This window comes from Balaenoptera physalus (genome assembly GCF_965194825.1).
Source record: "Balaenoptera physalus genome assembly, chromosome: 8".
Lineage (NCBI taxonomy): Eukaryota > Metazoa > Chordata > Mammalia > Artiodactyla > Balaenopteridae > Balaenoptera > Balaenoptera physalus.
The window spans coordinates 55,352,718-55,375,148 of NC_138887.1; the positions used below are offsets into that span (position 1 = coordinate 55,352,718).

Consider the following 22,431-nt stretch of genomic DNA (forward strand, 5'->3'; position numbering starts at 1 on the left):
CCCTTAGTCAGATACAGCCCTGTAATGTGTAATTTAATAAGTGGACACCACCTAGGGGCCATTAAGAGGGGTGCCTTCTCCCAGGCTGACACTGCCTCTTACTAGGGAACATGGTTTGGGGCAGAGCAGCAGAGGCTGGTTTTCTTGGCTCAAACCCACAGCTGAGAGCCTTTGTGTAGTGCAGAAACCACACAGACACTTGTGGATCCGTCACAGAGAGCCTTAGAGAAGATTCAGTCTAGCCTTCATTTTGTCCATGAAAAACTGAGGTCTCCAGAATAAAAGGTCTAAAGTCATACTGAAATGATGTGGTTATTAGATTAGACCACAACTTTATTCATTCCATAGTGGCGTAGTAGCATTAAATACAGAAATCCCATGTAAAACTAAAAATAAACCAGGTAGAGATTTAAAACACTGAAAATCAAATGAAAAATTCAGTTTCAATATGGAATTTCTCTTATGAAATGGAGAAAAAGGAATTTCTTTCCAATCATTTAGGATATATATTGAGATTGCTTATCAAAATAACTGTCATTGATAGTAATATAGAAACAATAAGCTACTGTTGATTTCAAAGATAATTATGAGTATAAAAATTAGCCAGTATTCAAGAAAATGAAATATGTTTTATTTGAATATTGTTATTTTTCAAAAATCCTGATCTGAATAAGGATATTTTCTCATCCACTTATGAAAGCTGCTGTGTTGGAATTTCCAGACACTTGGTTATGTTCACAGTTAGTTATATAACAATGATCTAACTTGATATAGGTGAAAATAATTTGCTTATTTCAGCTCCAGAAAGTCTAGTCAGCTACGGTTCATTTCTATTTTCCTTTTTTGCAATAGATAATTCAAAGTGAATATTTTAAAATCATATTGATGCCTAAATCTGCATTATAAGGGTAGGATTATATTATTTCTGGGAAACTGTAGTTTGGGAAAGCTGTTATCAATAAGACAGTATTTGCCTTTGAAGCATGATTATCTACACTATCCCAAATCACCTTCCATTTTCTCTTTTGCTATACTTTGATGTATAATCATGAACATATTTTCATATTTCGTATTACATGTTCATTTAGTTTATGTTAATCATCAGTATCAATTCTTACAGTGCTCTATATAAAGCAGAGTAGATCAGAATCATAATGCTTCTGAAATGAAAAACAAGTCTCCTAATTTTTACATTTTTTTCTATCCAAAGTAATAAACGTTAGAGTCATTTCGAGGATTAAAAAAGATAGCAAAACGTTTCATTTCTTTTTGCATATCTCCTCTTCACTTAGTGTGAATTTCAGTGAGAGAGATAAGGGAACAATATAATGGAAAGGCTTCTTTCTTATCTTCCTAGGTCAAGGGGAAAGAAGTTCCCTTCTCATCAGCAGCATCTCGGCTGTTACAGACATATGCAGTTGTACAGTTTGCTCTGTTACTAACATTTTATGAAGATACCTATACAGATAAAGCTGTAAGTGGTGCTCATTTTAAATAGAGTGTGAAAAAGTTATCTGTCACTTTGAAGATGAAAATAAGCTCCCTCTATTATAGCTGTGCTCTATTCTTTTCTGTAATAATCTTTGAATTGTGGCAATGTCTCACATTTAAACAGGTAAACTGATTCCTCTAGAATTAATTTAATTAATGTAAGTTAATTAATTTTATCCAAAGTGTTCTGTATAAGATGTCCATCAAATGGTATATAATTGATCTAAAATATAAGTAGGAAATGATATGTCACAAATAAATTCTTCAACAATTAAAAGAAAAGTATTTCAGAAGCTAGAATTAAATGTGTTGGGGAAAGCAGACTTTATAGCAATTTCAACATGCTTATCTTCAATTAAAGAATACCCTGATAACTTGAATTTAGGGGGTTTGCAATGTACGGTTAACTTCATTTATTTTGTCCTTTCTAAATATTCGAAATATTCCTGAAGCACAAGAGCACTGGACCAGGGTTGAGAATCTGGATTCTGATTCAGGCATTACCACCTGGGGAATCATTTTTTGGCTACACGAGAATACCCTCATTGCCTATATTTTGGAGAAAACAAAAATAGCATAATGTATGTAAAAATGCACTGTAAACCATAAAAAGATAAAAACAAAGGTATTTTTCAATATTTGCTTTGTTTCACAGATTTATTCATATTATATTCTTCCAAAATGAATTTACAATAATTCAAAGTGGTACATAAATTATAGTAAAGTAACTAAGTTGGAAGTAGGTGAAATTGAAAATAGGATGACAGAAGAATGAAAAATCAGTATCTGACTTTGTTACCAAGGAAGTATGTACCTCATGAAAGAACCTCACTGAGTCAGGAATGTTGAGGCCTCACATAGCAGCAATGTATGAGTAATGTTTACGCTCTAAAGAAATGGGGAAAGGGGCCTTCCATTTCTAGCAAAATTGTGGGTTAGATACACCTGCTTCTTTTTAAGGCATATCAAACACCTAAAATTGCTGGACAAAATGTAATTTTTAAGAAAACCCTTTAAATACACTGCATAGATGAGTAGGCAAAAAATTGAGGTACTCCTTAGAGGCTAAAAATGTTGAGAAAATGCAAATCCAATGAGGTGCTCTTCCTGACAGCTATCCCAGGCACTGAGAAATCTCTGTTGATCAAGACCTTAAGGGACCCGAAACAAAGCTGAGAGCCTACATGGGTGGAAAGTCAGTTAAAGAACTTCAAGTAAAACAACTGAAAACAAAAGAAATACTCTCAGCAAGGGGAGGGGGAGGAGGAGGAGAAAAAGAAAGGTAAAAAGGAAACTTACCCATACTGGACTTGGCTTTGAGGAGGCAGAAAAAAGTCTTCCCTGAGAATTTTTGACTACAAACCACCTCTCACTCAGATATGGATCCAGGATTTACACTAACCATTGACTTATAAACCTAAACTAAGTGTGTAGTCTCAGATTAGGACTCATGTTTAAAAGACCCATGTTCAAATCATGCTAAGAGCAATCCCCTCAAACTCAGGTCTCAGCATAGTCCCCCATGTAATGTCTCAATGATGATGAACTGAGAGATAAAAATCACAGAAACACACTAGGAGAAAGCCACTATGACAAAGCATTAACAGAAACAACAAGCGACAGAATTATACCCTCAAAAACAACAGATTTTGAAAATAAAATCAATTAAAAGGTAAATTAAATATATTTGAAGAAGCAAAAGTTGAAATTAAAAAGAAATTAGAAATTATGGAAAATCAAGAAACAATGATGAAACACATTTAGAAATAATCAAATTAGACTTCTAGAACACAAAAATATAATGGACATAAGGAAGTCAATGACTTCATTGGCAGTTTAAAGACAACTAAAGAGAGAATTAGTGCATTAAAAGAGCAAAAAAAGTATCCATTATATAGTGCGAACAGACAATGATATTAAAAAACATAACAGAAGTTATCTTTAGACATAAAAAATAGTGTGAAAAAGTCTAAGATAATGCAAGAATCCAGAAAAAATGCAGATGAATACAAATAGGATTAGTGGGCAGTGAATTCAAAAAAGGTAAATTACCTTTTTCAAAGATTAAGTAAGTGCTGTTGACAGATATCAGCCTGTCCATGAAAGCTCCATAATAGAAGTTAATAAATGATATACACAGAAAAATTAGTCTATTATAAGTTTTTAAAAAATAATTTTAATACATAAAGCCTATGGAATTATATTTCATATTTAGATACCATTGTAATAATCACAGTATATTCTATTGGAACAATTCCAAGTATTCCATATGACTCACACAGTGAGTTCTATAAATAAGTCTACTCGAAATAGGTCACTGAGTATATTAAGAAGGACTCTTTGGTTGTATATGACAGAAATTCAGCTTAGAGTGAATTTATTAACTCATATAACTGAAGAGTCTGGGGTTCTTCTTCTTTAGACAGTGCTGGATCCAGTGAGTCAAGTAACTTCATCAGGAATCTTCTCATTCTTTTCTGCAGTTATGCATTTCTCAAAGCAGATTCTCCCACAGGCTTTCAACCTTCATGGTAGCAAGATGGTTACCAGCAGCTCTAGCTTTAAATACTTCCACACAAGGAACTCCAGAAGTGAAAGTTCCAAGCCGGAGTCTGATGTTATGGGTGGGTTCATCTGGGTATCACCGAACCCATCAATGTGATCAGGCCTGGATCACAGACCATTTAATCTATTAATGGGAGGACAGGGCCAGTGATAGGAAGGCTTGAAAGACATATTGAGATGATAGTTTATAGAAAAAAGGAAATAGACTCAAGTAGGCAAAAATAACAAATGTTAGATCTATGTGAATCCTTCTCACTCCTAAATACTATGTGATTTCAACTTGTTTTCAAAAAATATTCTTTTAACACTTATAAATGTATAGTAACATAATAAACCTTCCTGTAGGGTATCATTTTAAAGTATCTATGATATGAGTGTCCATTAGATATCTTCTGTTCTAAGAAACAGATTATCCAATTAAATGTGGCTTAAGTATAACTGAAAATTCAGAGGTGAGTATTTCCAGGATTGATTAGTTCAGCAGTTCAAACATGTAGAGTTTCCAAAAAGGCTTCTCTACAGTTCTCTGGGCTTTCATCATCATAATTACAGCAACTCAAGGCATCATGTCCTCACACTGTGACCAAAGGCAGCAAGTTCAGTTCTCCTAGAGCATCTTGTAAATCTCACTTAAGAAGGAGGGGAAAAATGTCCCAGAGTATTTCCCAGCAAATGTCCTTTCATGTCTCATTGTTCAGGACTGATTCACATGCCCACACAGAAACAATAACTAACACTAGTTCATGAATTAACCATGAATGAATTATACCAAACATAATTCATGCCCTGGGGATAAAGGGTTCACTTTGCCTCTGAGTACATCCCTTTGTTATACCTGGACAAAATCAGCATAGTATTAGTATAGAAGATACAGGGGATATTTTCTGGTTGGGCAAATAGCAGTGTATGTCACAATGTGTCCTGCTAAATAAAATAGGTTTACAAGATGTTTACAGAGACTATTGGATAATATATTGAAGAAAGCCATTTCAATTTTAAACATCATTTGAAGACTTTAACGATTGGTATTGTCCATATGTATTTGTGTTTTTAACATTTAAAATTAATAACCCCAAATTGCTACACATAGTGACTCCAATTTTGGACACTAGACAAGTTCACGTGTGCTCTCTGCCCACATACAATGTTTTTTTTTTAAACTACAGAAAAACTCGTTCCTGATTATAGGAGAAAACAATGATTTAAATTCTGGTTTCCATTTTGTGGACTGAAAAAAAGAAATAGCATATGATGTGACCAGAAATGCTTTGAAAACGTCATGGAAGAATATATAATGGCTTATTATTTGCTGGTTCGTACATGTACTACAACTAATGTAACCAATTCCAAATTGTAGCAGGTTCATTTGCCTTTAGCTTCAAAAGAGACAAAATTTGAACCCCAGAATTTCTTTCAGGAGCAAAGCTTTCTTAAAAGCAGCATGGATTACATCACTCTTAGCAGTGCACAAGTAGATGTCAGACTACCATGATGGTTAGACTTATTAATTGCTTAACCTAAGGTCTCATAATCATGTCTTCAAGTATTACATAATTAACCCATCACTGATTACTTTGTTAAACTACTTAGTTATTTTAATTTGTTCACCTAAGTTATGATTAAAATATGCCTGCGTTAATAGAGTTTAGGTGATTGAATAACACCAGAAGAAAAGCTACATCATCTACATCTAAATATCTACCTCTTGATATACTGATCAATACTGAGTACAGTTTGCATTATTGAATTTTTTTTAGCTGTACTAAATACAGTCTCAAAATAAATTAACCTAATTCATAGAAATAAAAATGAAAATTTACCCATTTTGATTTTGAAATAGAGGCCTTAATATTAAGCTCACCAAGAGAATTTGAAGGTCTAGGCATGTGTGAGTGCTTCTTGGGTTAAAATGTAGCCAGACAGGGTGTATGTTAAAATATGTAACTCATAGCATGGTTTTCACAAGATTTTTCCACTGTCGTAAAAAAACTATATGAGAAACTCATGTAGATATGTCGACAAAGAGAAATACCAAGTGATGAAATCCTTTTCAAATTGAAATTAGAGTTGGAGACAGCTTCATCCCTGACACAAATTAATTTTGAAAAGTGCATTTGCTTGTTTCCCACACATGTTTTTCTTTGCTAAAAACATGCTGTGCAACTAGGAAAAAAAGGTTGCTTATTTGCAAAATTCTATAGTGCCTTTCTAGTCTCAGGGATGTTTAAAAGCATCTGAAGACATTAAAATCCAACAGCAATATTTTTTTTCCAGATTCACTGTAGCCAATAATCACATAGAAAAGTTGTGGCTGACGTGTAATTGCGGACCCTGCTGTAGTCCCACAGCCTTTTCTGTTTATGCGTATACCAGAGTAGATAAATACTTACTTGTTTAATGTGTGCAAGTTCTGTATAAATAACTTTGGGAGTCAAAATAGCAATTTGATGGCCACCAAGAAAGTGGAAAATGCACACTTCTTTCTTACTGAAACTTGCAATGTATGTATTTAAATATATAGTGTTTAGTTTAGTGATATGACCCACAGTCTTTTATGTTGATTTTAGTTTAATAATGCTTGGGAAATCAATTTCTCAGCTGCCAGGGTCCACCTCATGTGGTGATATCATGAATACGGGTTTGAAATGGAAATATGGACGCACTAGCATGTTTCCAAAGTAAAACTGTAAAGGCAATGCTATCCTTTTCAATAACAGACACACTCAAAACAGTTTGAATATTTAACAGGGTCTTTTAATAGAATGTATAATAAAGTTACTGTAGATATGTCTAACCCAGATTATTTGGTGATATATTTCAATATGAGGCATCTGAGAATATCCAATATAAATTTGGAAACAGGTTTTTATAGTCTTAAATTCCCCTGGTTGCTGTACTCTGTAAAACATTATGGGCACTAAAATTTTGTAACCAATGCTTTCATATTGACACGTTGTAACAGACCCTTAGAAAAAAATCAATATATTTAGTGGTACTGTCATAACAGAGAGTGTCGCTTGCACAAATTAGATCTAACTTAGGTCCTACGTGAAACCTCTCAAGTCAATATTCAGCACATATTGTTTTCTTCCAGTGCAGCCCACTGTGATCTAATTTAATTTCCTAAAGTTCTTAGGTGGTAACTGAAGTAATATGAAAAAAGAAATGTGAGCTAAATTGTGCATCAATTATAATTTAAATCCATGAAATGAATGTAATAAATGTGTATTAGTAAAGGAAGGATATTAACCAAAGCTACCTGTCTAATAAGCATAGACTTTGGGAACTTAGAAAAGTAATCATTGTGAATTCCTGTGAAAAATCTATTTTTGTCCACTATATTGAAATATAATAAAGTGGGAAATTGAGCATTTAAAAATGCCTTTTGCATCAAATAATGAAATATTAACTGTGAAATTAAATATATCTTCATACTATTAGTACTGTCTCAAAATTTGTTTAGCATCGGGAAGCTCTTTTAAAAGCTATCATATAATAAATACAACCAACCATGAACTGCTTATAATTTGAATTAAGATCTCATTTTGACTTATTAGAAATATGTAAAAATTAGATACTTCAATTCAGCTTTGGAAACTCAAATCTCAATGCACAGTTTTTTCTTTAATATTCTTATTGGAGTGTAATTGTTTTGCAATGTTGTGTTAGTTTCTGTTGTACAGCAAAGTGAATCAGCTATAAGTATACATATATTCCCATATCCCCTCCCTCTGGAGCCTCCCTCCCACCCTCCCTATCCCACCCCTCTAGGTCATCACAAAGCATCAAGCTGATCTCGCTGTGCTATGCTGCTGCTTCCCACTAGCCATCCATTTTACATTTGGTAGTGTATATATGTCAATGCTACTCTCCCACTTTGTCCCAGCTTCCCCTTCCCCACTGTGTCCTCAAGTCCATTCTCTACATCTGCATCTTTATTCTTCCCCTGCCACTAGTTTCATCAGTACCAAATTTTTAGATTCCATATATGTGCATTAGCATACGGTATTTGTTTTTCTCTTTCTGACTTACTTCACTCTGTATGACAGACTCTAGGTCCATCCACCTCATTACAAATAACTCAATTTCATTCCTTTTTATGGCTGAGTAATATTCCATTGTATATATGTCAATGCACAGATTTTGAGAGTCTTATTTCTTTATTAAAAGTCATTCTAACGAAAAAGCAGTTTGTCTCTCTGAGACTGTCTTTTAAAGTCCCTTTTATCTTTTGTATTCTGGGATATAACTGAAAGGTGTATAGCTTATATTTCTAGTTGTTTCTTAGTGAAAAAATAAAAGTATCCTATAAAGAGTACAGAGAAAGTTGGTATACTGAGTTCAGTGAGATGTTGAGACAAATACTGGTAATTTAGAGATGCTCCGATGACCCCTGAAATAGTTCTACTGACATTCCAAGGATGATGTTATGTCAACATGTATATCTTCTTAAGCAAATGTCATTAAGACCTTTCATTGCTGTTGTTTCTCAGTCTTGCACTCATAGCTACCCGATACTGAGGCAAGACCCTTCAGTGTTCTCTACCCAATGCCCAGTGAATCATGAGGCTGTCCAGTCTGGCTGATGGGAACTGGTACTCTAGCTGGCCCTGTTGTGAGCTCTGGGCATTGCAAGCTCTAGTCCTTTTCTAACCTTTGATAGTCTCCTCACATGCGTGAGCTGATATACGAGACTTGATGGGCACCCCCTGCAGATGAATAGAGTTCTGTCTATGCAGCTCTCTCCTCTTTGGTACTCTCTTCCAAACAATAGCCTCCTTGGCTTCTCCCAAATCCCAGCTCCATCTCCTCAAATCAGGGAGTCTACCAGGCCCCTCTGAGTTCCCTCTGTGCAGCAGCATAGAAACTCTCTCAAGGTAGTAACCTGGAGCAATAGTGAGGGGTCATGTCATTTGTATCCCGTTTCCCTGGGATCACTGACCTTTGTTGCCTGGTGTCCAGGGTCTTGAAAACAATTGTTTCAGATATGTTGTTTTGCTTTGTTTTGTTTTGTTTTCAAGTGGGAGGGAAAATCAGTCCTTGTTTCTCTATTTAGTTGGGTGCACATTCATTATTAACAGAGTGGAATTATAGCTTGAAATATGACTACAACATAACTATTCTTCAAGTTACGTTACTTAAAGTTTTTAAAATAAAATTTTTTTGCTTTTATTTCTTACACATTTTTGTAGAAACTCACTATTCCATACCAATTCAGTGCTTCTGAACTATATATTTGTTATACATTTTAGGCAATATATTTTCACCTTTGATATATTTATTTAGTTTGCTTCTTGTTTGAAATTATAGAAAATGTTCATTCTAATCATATTATGTATGCTTCAACAGTAACCAAACGTTCTGAAAATATTGAAAAAACAATATAGTCAATATTGATATATATTTTTTTAAAAACAGGATCTTATTTCAATATAGATTCTTGAGATCCATATAGAATTACAAATTGCTTGATGATATCACCTTGAGTTCTGTTCCTGTGCCTATGTTGTAATACTGGGAAGCACCTTCAAGACTTAGATTTCAGCTCAAGGTATCTAAAAGGAGCCATCAGAGTCACGGGGATGATGAGGTAGCAGAGCAAGTGTGCCCCAAACCAAATTTTCTGCCTTCACATCAGAGGTTACAGACATTTAAGTATTAGGAAATTTTCGACCTTATTTTACAGATGTTTGGGAAGATGAACATTTTGAGTCAAAATAATGACTTTAGTAGATCTTTTCAGAAACTCCTAAAAATGCACAACCCTGATATAATAAAATCAAGACATTTTCATTTCTAAATCCTTAGAATAAGACTATGGAAAATATTATCAAATTACCTCTGACAATACACAAAGTTCTTAAAAAAAGAATGTATATAGACGCTTACTATTATTTTAGGACATAGTGTATGGGGCTGATATTTCCCTTTGTGAGATTTGTCGGGTGGGAAAACATGAAAGGTAATTATGTTGATCACCAGAATTTTTCTGTGGAATAGTGAGAGGGTGATATCCCCATTCAAGAAGAAAAAGGCTTTCTTCTTTATATACCCTGTGTGGGCAAAGGAAGGACTCTCACACCTTCATTAATTGTTTAAGCAACATTGCATCAAACATGTAATTGTAATTTTTGAGTTCCTATGTAGTTAATGTTGCCTCATGAGTATTTTTTCTCATCTACTTAAAGTTGCAGGGATGTTTGCTTTTTTCAAGCATAAAAATCTGCACAGCAATTCCTGCACTGAGAAACCTATAGAAATAAGAGCTACCAAACTGCTTGGGATTTGAAAGATAATTTTAAAGGAGGCAAATTAATTCCTTGCTTCATAAGCTTTTTTTTTTTTTTTTAATGGGAATTATTTATTTATTTATTTATTTTATTTCTGGCTGTGTTGGGTCATTCGTTTCTGCGCGAGGGCTTTCTCCAGTTGCGGCAAGCGGGTGCCACTCTTCATCACGGTGCGCGGGCCTGTCACTATCGCGGCCTCTCTTGTTGCGGAGCACAGGCTCCAGACGCGCAGGCTCAGTAATTGTGGCTTACGGGCCCAGTTGTTCCGCGGCATGTGGGATCTTCCCAGACCAGGGCTCGAACCCGTGTCCCCTGCATTGGCAGGCAGATTCTCAACCACTGCGCCACCAGGGAAGCCCCCATAAGCTTTTTATAGTTATGGACTTTCTCATTTTTTGTGGTGAAGACATAATATATTCAAAGCCTAATTTAGAATAATTCCATTTTAGCACTTTAGGACAGCAGTATCTTACATGAAAGATATACTAGCAGTGAATGGTGTAAAATGGTAGTAAACCCAAAGAAAAATGAAATTGTAGTGTTATAAAAAATTAACAAGCTTCATGTCATTTCACATCTTGTTTAAAACACAGGAGGCTAAGTATTTACAGTGGTCAAAGTCTATAAAGTCTATTCTATTTTTCCCTCCTTTTTGCTCTAGTGTAGCTGGCCTATGGTCCTACCAGCAGGATTAAAGTAGTGTGATTTCTAGGCAGGGATTTTGTCTTTCTTGCTCACTCTCTTAAACTCCTATTTACCACAGTTCCTACCAAATGCTCAATACATATTCATGGAATGAATGTCTAGAAATCAGAGAAGATCAACTGATTAGCCTATCAAAGGATACAATATGGAAAAAAGTTTCATAGGAAAATGGACTCTCTAAAGGAAGCATGTGTTCAATATTGGATTTCTTCTGGTAATCTTAGTTTCCTTTAAACTCAAACAGTTTTAGGACAGTTTTGTTCTTTAAGAAATTAAACATAGAAATATTAAAGTATTTAATGTTTTAAATATTTAACACAATCATTTAGTATATTAATATTAAATTATTAAATAATTATAATTTTAATTTTAAGGACTAAAATATTGCTATTAAATTAAATATTAATGTTGTAATATTAAATTATTTATTAAGCCAATTAGAATTATATGAAAGGTATGAATAATAAACACAAATGTAAAATAATTCAATCATTCGGTCAGCCATTCAAAAACCGTATTAGCTACTGACTATGTGCTAGGCAGTGTTCTAGGCACTTGGGATATAATAGTGAATAAAAAGATAAAACCTCTCTTAGGGAGTGAGAGAAGACAACAAACAGCTAGAGAATGAACAAACAAACAAATGTATAAGTGTATGGGCGTGATAAGTTGTAAGGAGGAAAATACAACAGAATAAGGTTATAGAGCATTGTGGAGAAGTACTATTTTGTATAGGATGAACAAGGACATGCAGTAGTTACCTGAATGAAATGAAGGAATAAACCATAAGGATCACTGTGGGAAGTCATTTCAAGCCTAAGAGACAGTAGATGAAACAGATTTGAGTGGGAAGGATGTTTGTCATATTCAAGGAAGAGCAAAATTTCTGATGTAGCATAAGAATGAAAGACAGAAATGATTCAGGAATTATATGATAATAGGGGATATGTTGTGTAGAGGCCAGAGTGAGGACTCTGAGCTTTATTCTTACTGAGATTTCAAGCTCCTGGGGGATTTAGAATGTAAGAATGATATAATATGACTTAGTTTTAAAGAGATAGCTCTGGCTACATACCAGGGGAGGGAAGCCAGGTTAGGTGGACACACAATTTAGAATCAGAGAGACCAGTTAGGAGGGTATTTTAATATAGTAGAGATAATGTTGAGGGTGAAACATGGTATTTTTTCTGTGTGCTGTTTGTAGCAAATATCTTTATTCTGGATGTATTTCAAATATAGTGCTGATGTATTAGAAGTAGATAGTGAGAGAAAGAGTGAAGGATGAGTTATGGGTTTTTGGCTTGAGCAGATGAAAAACTGTGGGTGCCATCCCTAAAATGAAGAGAAGTGGGGAGTGTGTGGTGTGGAGAAGGAAATCAAATACAGGGTTTTAGGCAGGCTAAGTTTCAGATGTGTAATAGCCAAGTAGAAGCTTCACTGGCAGCCAGATAGCTGTATTAAGTTGGTTTTCACTCAGACACCATTAGCCAGGAAGCAATTTGTGGAGAGAGTTCTTTATTCTTTTTTGGTCCAGGGATCATAAATTCCCTAAGCAAAACAAAAAATATATTTTGTCCTGTCTCTGAATTTCCTGATATTTGAAAGAGCTAATAAACCTTTTACTTGTGCTTCCTTAACTTATTGTAATTAATTAAGATTAGCCTAAGAGCCATTTAGAAAATTAGTATAGGCTGACTATAATAACAATGATAATCATCATATCACTAACTGACTTCTTACTTTATGCCAAGCACTCTTCTAAGTACTTTATTATAGTCTTTGCCAAACTCATATTTTATTTCAGATGTACTGAACACATAAGAGAGACTTAGAAATGCTGAACAATTTGACTGGTTACATGGCTAATAGGTTCAAATAATTTCAAACGCTGCATTCTTATAGAGTATTTAAAATCATGCTATAGGTTTGGGGCACAAATCATTTCTCCCTTCCATATGAATTTTTCCCTAAAAGATCAAAAAGAAGCAATAATGGTGTAAGAAGCATTTTTCTTTAGAGACAAAATAGTTCCCCTAAGCAAACATTAATCTACTCAAGCACACCTAGTTACTTCTACCACCAAGAAAATATTTTTCTGGTGTGTTTTTTGTTTTGTTTTGTTTTTTGTTTTTGTTTTTCTGCTTTACTGTCCCAAAGCAGCCACCGTGGAATTCCACATACCCAAATAGTACTCTCCTGCTCTCCACTCAAACGTTCTGGAGTTCACTGAACTCCCCATCCTATATCTGATATCCAGCACTGTCTCCATATTCCTAAACATTCTGACACTTTTTATTCGGTTTTTTGACCACTCAAAAATACTCTTCTACTAAACTATTGCCCCGGAGGGTTAAAGCCCCTTGGCAATTCTGGGTGCCATTGTAGGCATTTAGAAAGTAACTAGGGAGGTGTTAAAAGTTGGCCATGAGAGACAGCGCTGATTTAGAAGATGATATGGAACTGAGATATTGGATGTGAGCAGCAATTGCAATCGGTAACTTTTGTTTGTAACTTTGGACAGATGCTACTTGGTTGTAGGTATGTATATTAGTTAATAATGACTTGAAATTACCTCTAGTTATTTCAGGAAAAAGAAAAAAGAGAGCGTTTAATCACTATTTTAGCCAACGTAAAACAACCTTTGGTGTTCTCATAAAGGTGAAACATAAATACCATGAGTGATAAGGGAAATCGTCCATTAGCTGTGCATCCAACTCCTTGCTTTTAGTGATCCACTCTCAGTCTGAAGTGGTAACCATCTGGCCCTAACATGAGCTATGTAACTTCAGTATAGATCTCTGCTTCTGCCTCCTTTAAGTTTGTTGCTCATATGTGTTCTACCATTGTCACACTTAACGGTCAGGTAGGTCTGTTTTGAATTTCAGAGGCATCATTTACTTCTGTGTGATGATGGAAAAGTTACTTCATCTTTTGATTCCAGCTTTGTTTTTTCATACATGAAGCATATATGATGATACCTACTCTGCAAGTTTGTTGGGAATATGAAAAGAATTAGCATGTGTGAAACACATAGCATGGAAGCTATAAAATAGTAGATGCTCAATAAACATCATTATTAAATTTTTACATGTAAACAAAATGCATAATTAATTTATAATTATAACAGAGAAATATGTGGTTTTTGTTACTAATTCAAAAAAGGACCCTTGACATGTACAGAGGAACATACAGATTTCATCATATAAGAATGTGAGTGGATGTGTGTAATTTCTTTCATGTATGTGTTTGCACTCATAAACACATTCTCCTTTAAATATTTTCTTTATTAAAGACACTTTTGGGTTTGAAACCACGAAGAATTGGTGATATTAAAAATAACCATTGAAACGTGGTACTTATTCATAAAAATGTAAGTGATTTCTCCATATGTGGAGGCGTGTTTCAAAGAATTACAAAAGCCAAAACTTTAAAGGAGAATTATTAGAAAGAACACTTTAAGCAAAATATCATTAGAATTGTCTAATTCATTCTCCAAGTGTCCAACAAGATAACTAAACGACATTAGGAAAACCAAAATGTTCTCTGCATATTCAGCCTTCTTGGAAAATGCCAGTAACAAATGGTATAACATAAAATAAAATTGAGTCTGTTATTCTTGTCAGCTTTACATTCTGATGCTCCTTTGGATGACTCACCTAAAAATCCATTGGTCTCTGTGTTTGTTTGACAGGCACTGTCACAGGTCACTCTCCTTCTGAGGGCTTGCTTCATTATCCTGACCTTGACCTCCATTGGATTTCTTCTGGATCAAAGGTAAGAAGTGAAATTCTTCTATTTTTGTAACTTTATAATGTGGTTTTAAAAATATATGTGAAAGTTTGAAATTCAGCAAACATTTGTTATTAAAAAAATAAAGTTGAGACTACAAATTCACACCTTCATTTTAAATGAGACAGAGTAGTGGTTTGTCTGTTTTTAAATCAAAGGTCCATTTTAAATCTAAGCCCTTTAAATGAAACTTAGGTTTTTCAAGTATATTAAGAAAACTTATAAAATATAATGATTAAGTCAGCAAAACATAGAGTATAACTCTGAGTAGTTAATAAAATCTAAAAATTATTTATTTTTCCTTGGCTATTGAACAGTTCATAATATACACCTAAGTGTATGTATAGTTGTCTCTCGGTATCGGCAAGAGATTGGTTCCAGGACCTAGCCCCGCCCACCCCCATACCAAAATCTGCAGATGCTCAAGTCCCTTATGTAAAATGGCATAGTATTTGCACAGAACCTATGCACATGCTCCCGTAAATTTAAATCATCTATCTAGATTATTTATAATACCTAATGCAATGTATGTGCTATGTAAATAGTTGTAAATACAGTATAAATGCTATGTAAATAGTTGCTGGCAGTGGGAAATTCAAGTTTTACTTTTTGGAACTTTCTGGAATTCTTTAAAAATATTTTTTCATCTGCAGTTGGTTGAATCTGAGTTGCAGAACCCATGAATATGGAGGGCCAACTGCATATTTAAAGTTTATGGCCTTTACCCTCACACAGCATAGTATTTAATGATTCCAGTTTTAAATACTACTCTGGCCAGAAAATACGTTCACTTGAACAATTTTAAATTGCTTTTATGGCTGAAGGTATATAGCAAAATACCCACTTGTTATTGCTTAGTATTTATCAATCATTAAAATTAATACTAATACCAATACTTATATACTTAGTATGTGCCACAGAATGCTTAATTATTTCTTGCAGCACTTTAAGATAAGAATTACTATAAACTCCATTTGACAGGTTATGAAAGTCAGACAGAAGAACAGTAAGAGATAGAACAGAACACAAACCCAAGCAATATGACTCCAGAATTCACATATTATAGAATTTACATATAACTGTGAAAAATGGCAAAAAAGCTCAGTCATTCTTGAAATATTATCATCGTTGTAGTGTAATTGTTTTTCAAGTAGGTAACCAATAGCCAGATTACTTTCAGGAAATTTTAAATGTAAAAGTCCAGTAAACATGCATTTAATCTATATTGAATATCATGTCACTTTCCTAAGAAATGCTTAATAGCTGCTCTGGAATATCAGTAGATTCTGAAGTTTCATCAAGATCCAGGTCCAAATGGTTAATGGAACTGGGTACAATATGCCTTCGCTATAAACATTTGGTAGAGTGATGCGGCTGGCACACTTCACATAGTCATGTGTAAACGGTATATAGAATTTTAAACGTATTTCCTTCTATAGTTTAAAAATTGTGTTTATTTTATCATTTAACTTGTTTGGCTTTCCATCCATCCCTACTTTTCTATACTAGAAATAAAATATATACTAAGCCATAAGAAGAGAAAATGAAAAACTGAGTCACAAGATAATCTGAAATAATTACCCAGATCCAAAGAATCAGGATCACATTTTAAAGATCACAATTCTGTTGGTTCCATATACGTAGTAAAGTTATCAGTCAGCCAATAACAATAGCATAGTTTTATGTTTTTAATGAAGATTTTGTTGTTTCCATGGATACAAATAAATAGGCCAAATAAGCAAGCTATTGATTTTATCACAATATATCCTATGATACATTAAGTTATTCTTATTGTATATATTTATATAAAGTCTCCCCTGCCTCTGGCCTTATTGATATTTTTAAAGTGCTGAAAGAAAAGTACTGCTAACCTGTAATTCTATATCCAGCAAAAATGTAGGTGAAGTAAAAACTATTTATACAAATTTCTATAGCAAGCTTCACATTTGATAGTGAAATGTTGAAAATTTTCCTTTGAAACTGAGAAGCAGTTAGATATGCTCGTTATTTAACACTGGGCTGGAAACTGTCAGTGGAGAAAGGAAAGAGAAAGAAAGAAAAGCCATAAGGATTTGAAAGGAATTAATTAGAAAATTAATTTATGTTAATTAATCTAAAATCTAATTAGTGAATTAATTAGAAAATCTAAGGAATCTATAGGGGATTTATTCAAATTGATGGATTTCAGAAAAGTTTTAAAGAAATTATCATCAACGATATTTTTATGTACTAGGAAATGTAAACCTTTATGCAATAGCATCAAATATATCAAATACCAAGAAAAACCAATCCTAAAAAAATGAGTGCAAAATCTCTAAACTACACTATAGAACTATTGAAATACTGTGAAAAATAAAGAATTTTTAAAATTGGAGAGATAACTATATTCATAAATTAGAATCCTCAATATTGTAAAGATTACAATTTCAGCAATTGATTTACATATTCAGTGCGATTTGAATTAAAATTATAAAAGGTCTCTTCTTTGTGGAATTTGACAAAGAAGGCTCTTTCTAAAATACATGTATATGAAAATGCAAAGGCCCAATAATAGCCAGCACAAGCTTGAGATTATTTTACAATGGCAGGAGTTGAGCTACTGGCTATCAAGATTTATTATAAAGCTACAGTAATTAGACATGTTTTATTGGCACAAAGATTAGAACAGAGAACCTAGAAACAGATCTATGCATGTGTATGGACTTGATTTGTGCCAAAGGTGTCCCTGCAGAGCTACGGGAAAATGCTATCTTTTCAATAAATGGTCTTAGAAAAACTGGATTTCCACATAGGAACAAGAAAAATAAACTTGACAAATATTTCACACCATAAAAAATTAATTCTGGGGTCAGGGGATTGCAGATTTAAAAGTGAGAGGAAAGCCAGTACAGATTCTAGCAGATAGTGTAGTAACATATCTCTATAACCTTGGAGTAGGTAAAAATATTAAATGGTCCACAGAAATCCCTAATCACATAGATAAAATTGATGAATTAGTTTAGAATAATATTACGGAAGTCAGTTCTTCAAAAATTAACCCTTATTAAGACAGTACAAAAGTAAAATTTTCAGGTAGGAGATGGTATTTGCCAATTTTTATAAGCAACAAAGACCTTGTATCACAAATGGCTAAAATCAAAAGAATTGACAATACCACCTTTTGGAATGCTCACACTCTAAAGGAGGCAGTTTATATTGTGATACCTAATTTGAAAAACTGTTTGAGAATTTTACTAAATTTGAATATATGTGTGTGCGTATATATATATATATATATATATATATATACGCACACACATACCCTATAACCCGGCCATTCAATTCCAGATATATACTAACAATGCACCCAAAAATCATGTGAAAGAATGTTCAGAAAGCATTGTTCCTAATAAACAAATGTGGCCAACAATCCAAATGTCCTTCACAAGGTGAATGGATGCATGAATATTCGTCTGTTCACACAATGGAATAATGCACGAGTGAAGAATGAGCTACTGCTGCATGCAGAATCGTAGATGTATCTCACTAACAACACTGATTGAAAGATGCTAAATACAAAAAGGTGCACACAATATAATTTCATTTACAAAAAGTAAAAAAAAAGATAAGAGTAAAGAACAGTTTTTAGAAATTTATGCTAAAGCAATAAACATATAAGTAAAAGAGAGCAAGAAATGGTATGATTACCATAAATGATAAACTAACAAGTTGTGATTCTTTTTGCAACAGAGGGAGGGTGGAAGTATTGAGGAGGTGAGATGTCTTTGAGGGGGCTACTACTGAGTGGTGGTTATATGGTTGTTTATTTGTTGAAAATCATTGAGCTGCATATTTCTGTTTTGTGTACTTCTCCCCATGTATGTTTCATTTCACAATATAAAGTTAAACAGTAAACGATAGAACAGAATTAATAAAAATAAATGTGTTTTAAATTAGAAATTTTATTTTCTGTTTTATCACTGAAAATTACCCAAATATCAATTTAAAAAATAATAGTTTACAGTAATGAAATAAGATTATTTTACAAGGGAAAAAATTTCTTAATTTTTTTTTCACATACACAAAAATCACATTACTTGGATGCAGATGAATCATGAACTGTCACCCTGTTTTAACTGAGTTTAAATTGTTTGGTAAAAATGTGTTGTCTTTTTTTGCACAAAAATGTTATATTCAATTTTATAGAAACAACATGTCATAATTTTTTTTAAATTTTATTAAATTATTTATTTATTTTGGACTGTGTTGGGTCTTCATTGCTGCGCGCAGGCTTTTCTCTAGTTGTGGTGAGCGGGGGCCACTCTTCGGTGTGGTGAGCAGGCTTCTCATTGCGGTGCCTTCTCTTTTGTTGCGGAGCACAGGCTCTGGGTGCGTGGGCTTCAGTAGTTGTGGTACGTGGGCTCAGTAGTTGTGGCCCGTGGGCTTTAGAGCGCAGGCTCAGTAGTTGTGGCGCACTGGCTTAGTTGCTCCGTGGTATGTGGGATCTTCCTGGACCAGGGCTTGAACCCGTGTCCCCTGCATTGGCAGGTGTATTCTTAACAGCTGGGCCACCAGGGAAGTGCGCAACATGTCATAATTGATGGCAGAAGAATTTTTTAAGCTTAATAAATACACTATTTTAGATTTTTTTATACTTTTTTCTTTACCTCTATATTCTAAATTAACTAAATAAAATATAGCTTTATTATGACATTAATTCAATAATATTTTATTAGAAAAATTCACCTTTCATAAAAATACCATTTGTCTTTTATGAAAATATTTAATTATACAATAAATGTTGGTTGACTATCATATGAAGTCTATTTTAATCGGATAAAGTAGTTGTTCATTCCTATTATTGTAAGGCAATTTATAAATGCCTATCTGTGTGACCCTCAACTCCATTTTAAATACATATACCTATTTTATTTGTTAGAGTTTGAATTTCAAGAATACTATATATAATGAAAATATTCATCACAAAATAATTAATAAAGATCTATGCTGCCTATCATGTTAGACTTAACTACACGTTGTCATGTTCCCAATATTTCATAATTTGAGCGTTCATTATTTTAGAGTACTGTCGTTAACTATGTCAGTCCTCCTAAGAAGTCATTTATTAAATGAATGAAGTTTGAAGGTATTGGGTGAGTGAGGGGAGTCTAGTCTTGAAACCCTAGAAATTTAGTTGTCTAATATTTTATTTATTAGTTGAAAATGTTTCACCCTAATTCAGCAATTCTCAAACTAAGCAATAAATTGATAAAGAATAGATTTTCTTTAAAAAGGTACATTTTGTGTCTTAGTTTAATGCCTGTTTTCAAGCAGCTTCAGAGGCACATGCTCCTCAAATATATTAAAATACTATGTGTTTCTTGAAAATTAATATAAATGTATATCACTCTATTAATTATACCAGGTAATAAAGAGCCTATTTAAAGCTAATGCATGTAAATGACATTTTATTTCAGACCTAAGGCAGCTGTTCTGGAAACTTTCCGTTGCTTGGTGTTCCTAATGCTGTGTAGATTGGGTCATCTGAAGCCTTTCATCCCTTCTTTGTCATTTGCTTTTGAGGTAAGATATTTGCTTTAGGTAGCTATAGCAGGATTAAACATCTGTTGCATATTTAATTCATTCATTCAACAATGTTTTTGTCTATTTATTTTGTGAGTAGTATTTGTGGGAAATTTTTACCCATTCACTTACTTGCCAGTACTTATTTGTTGTGTCACCTTGAGCTGGTTAATATTGTTGAGTCTCAGTTTTTTGGTCTCTGAATTTGGATCGATACTATTAACCTTCATAAAGTGGTTGGACAAATTGCATTGCATGATGTTTATAAAGAAAGTAGGCCATGTAGTTGTTTCTCAACAAGTGGTAGAAGTGACTTTACAAAAAGTTCTTGGCAGAGTCTCTGCCATTTGAGATTTTTCTTTTTAGGCTGTTAAAGTAAAAAGTGTGACTAGGATGTTTTGTTAATTACTTGCGAGAGTTAATAATTCTATAGAAATAAAATCATTATAATTGAGATTTTTCTACAACTGAAAAATATGTTTAATTTGACCTGTTAGGATTAAAACTTATCTTCCAAGAACACTGAACTTTTGGATTCATATTTATGGTTTTGAATCTTAGATAAAGATTAAAAAACATAATTCTCATCACTAATGTTTTCATGGATATGGTTTTATTCTTTTAAATCAAGGGTTATATTGTTTAACTTTGGTGCTGAGCAACCTGCCAACATCCTCGGACTGTGCATTGTGTAACCTTATTTAAGCATGAAACATAAATGCTAACATTCTCTCCACTGTTAACTGGAGAGAAAACTGAAAGAGACACTTTCATAATTGAGTAATAATTATAAGTTGGGACAGACTCTTTGGAAGACAATTCAGTGATATTTATCAAATTACAAATACTCATACCCTTAGACCCAGGATTCCACTCCAAGGAATTTGTGCTACACAAATGATACGCTCACATGTGTGCAAATTGATGTATATGCAAAATTAGTCATTTGTAATGGAATGACTGAAAACAACCTAATAGCCATTAATAGGGAACTGCTTAAATTTTGTGGTTCACTCATAAAGTAGAATATGCATTTACCAATGGAAAGATCAAAGTTTTTAATACCAGTATGGAGCATTTATAAAAAATACATATATATTTGGGCTTGCTGCATCATGTGTGTATATATTAAACAGAGAGAGAGAGAGGGGAAAAGAGAAAGAAAGAATAAAACATGAAACAGGAGAATCTGTGAAGTATGCTACCATACAAGGCATATAAGTATAAAAATGAAGAAGGGGAGTTATATGCATATAAATGTACAAATGTTTTTACATGCATGTAAATGTATCAAGAAATATAAACAAGATCCTTACATGTGGTTGCCTGTGGGAAAGTGAATTGTGTGACTAGAAGAAAGGAATAGGGGGAAGATTCTTCATTAAGTTAATATTTTTTGGTACCTTAAAATTTCTGAACCATGTAAATATATTTCCAATTTTTAAAAAATCTAAATTAAAAAAATGAAGTATTAAATCTTAGTACCAGGATCTTGGATATCATCTAATCTAACATATATATTTAAATAGGCATTAAATAAAGTTAATATGTCTACATATATTTTGTTTCTTGAGGTTACAACCTAAAATCAAAATAAAGAAGCATAAATTGTACATGTTTAATGAAGTTTAGAAATACAAATGCAAAAAAAACCCTTTAAAATAAAAAAAATTTAGCATTTTCACATGCTAAAGGCATGTGAGGGAAGGCATTCTAATTGGAGGCATGAAGGAGAGTAATTCCATTTAATGAACCTACTCTTGGGTATATTGTGGTAGTTTATCTTAAATGCTCCAGAACAAAGAGAGAATGTAGGTTCTTTAAGTTGTCCGTGTTGCAAACGTGAAAATGTATAGTTACAAAAAACACTGGGGTTTTTGATGGTGGGATAGTGAAGGGCAGTGTAGTGTGTCCAGCTTTTGAGGGTGATGAACTCTAGGGGTGAAACGCTATCTGTTTACTTAAATTAGTCAGTAGGTGAAAGTGAATGTTAGGACTTGAGCTTTGAAGGCATATTGTCTGAATTTGA

At 33.4% G+C, this 22,431-nt stretch overlaps 1 protein-coding gene across 2 annotated transcripts in view; it reads left to right on the forward strand.

Moving 5' to 3' along the window:
* AGMO (alkylglycerol monooxygenase) overlaps window positions 1-22,431 on the forward strand; it is a 380,917-nt gene that overhangs the window by 205,471 nt on the left and 153,015 nt on the right. For both annotated transcript variants that reach the window (XM_082472754.1, XM_082472755.1), the window contains 3 exons: window positions 1,358-1,474; window positions 14,743-14,825; window positions 20,297-20,402. In XM_082472754.1, coding sequence (XP_082328880.1) covers window positions 1,358-1,474; window positions 14,743-14,825; window positions 20,297-20,402 — 306 coding nt within the window. The remainder of the gene's footprint in view (window positions 1-1,357; window positions 1,475-14,742; window positions 14,826-20,296; window positions 20,403-22,431) is intronic.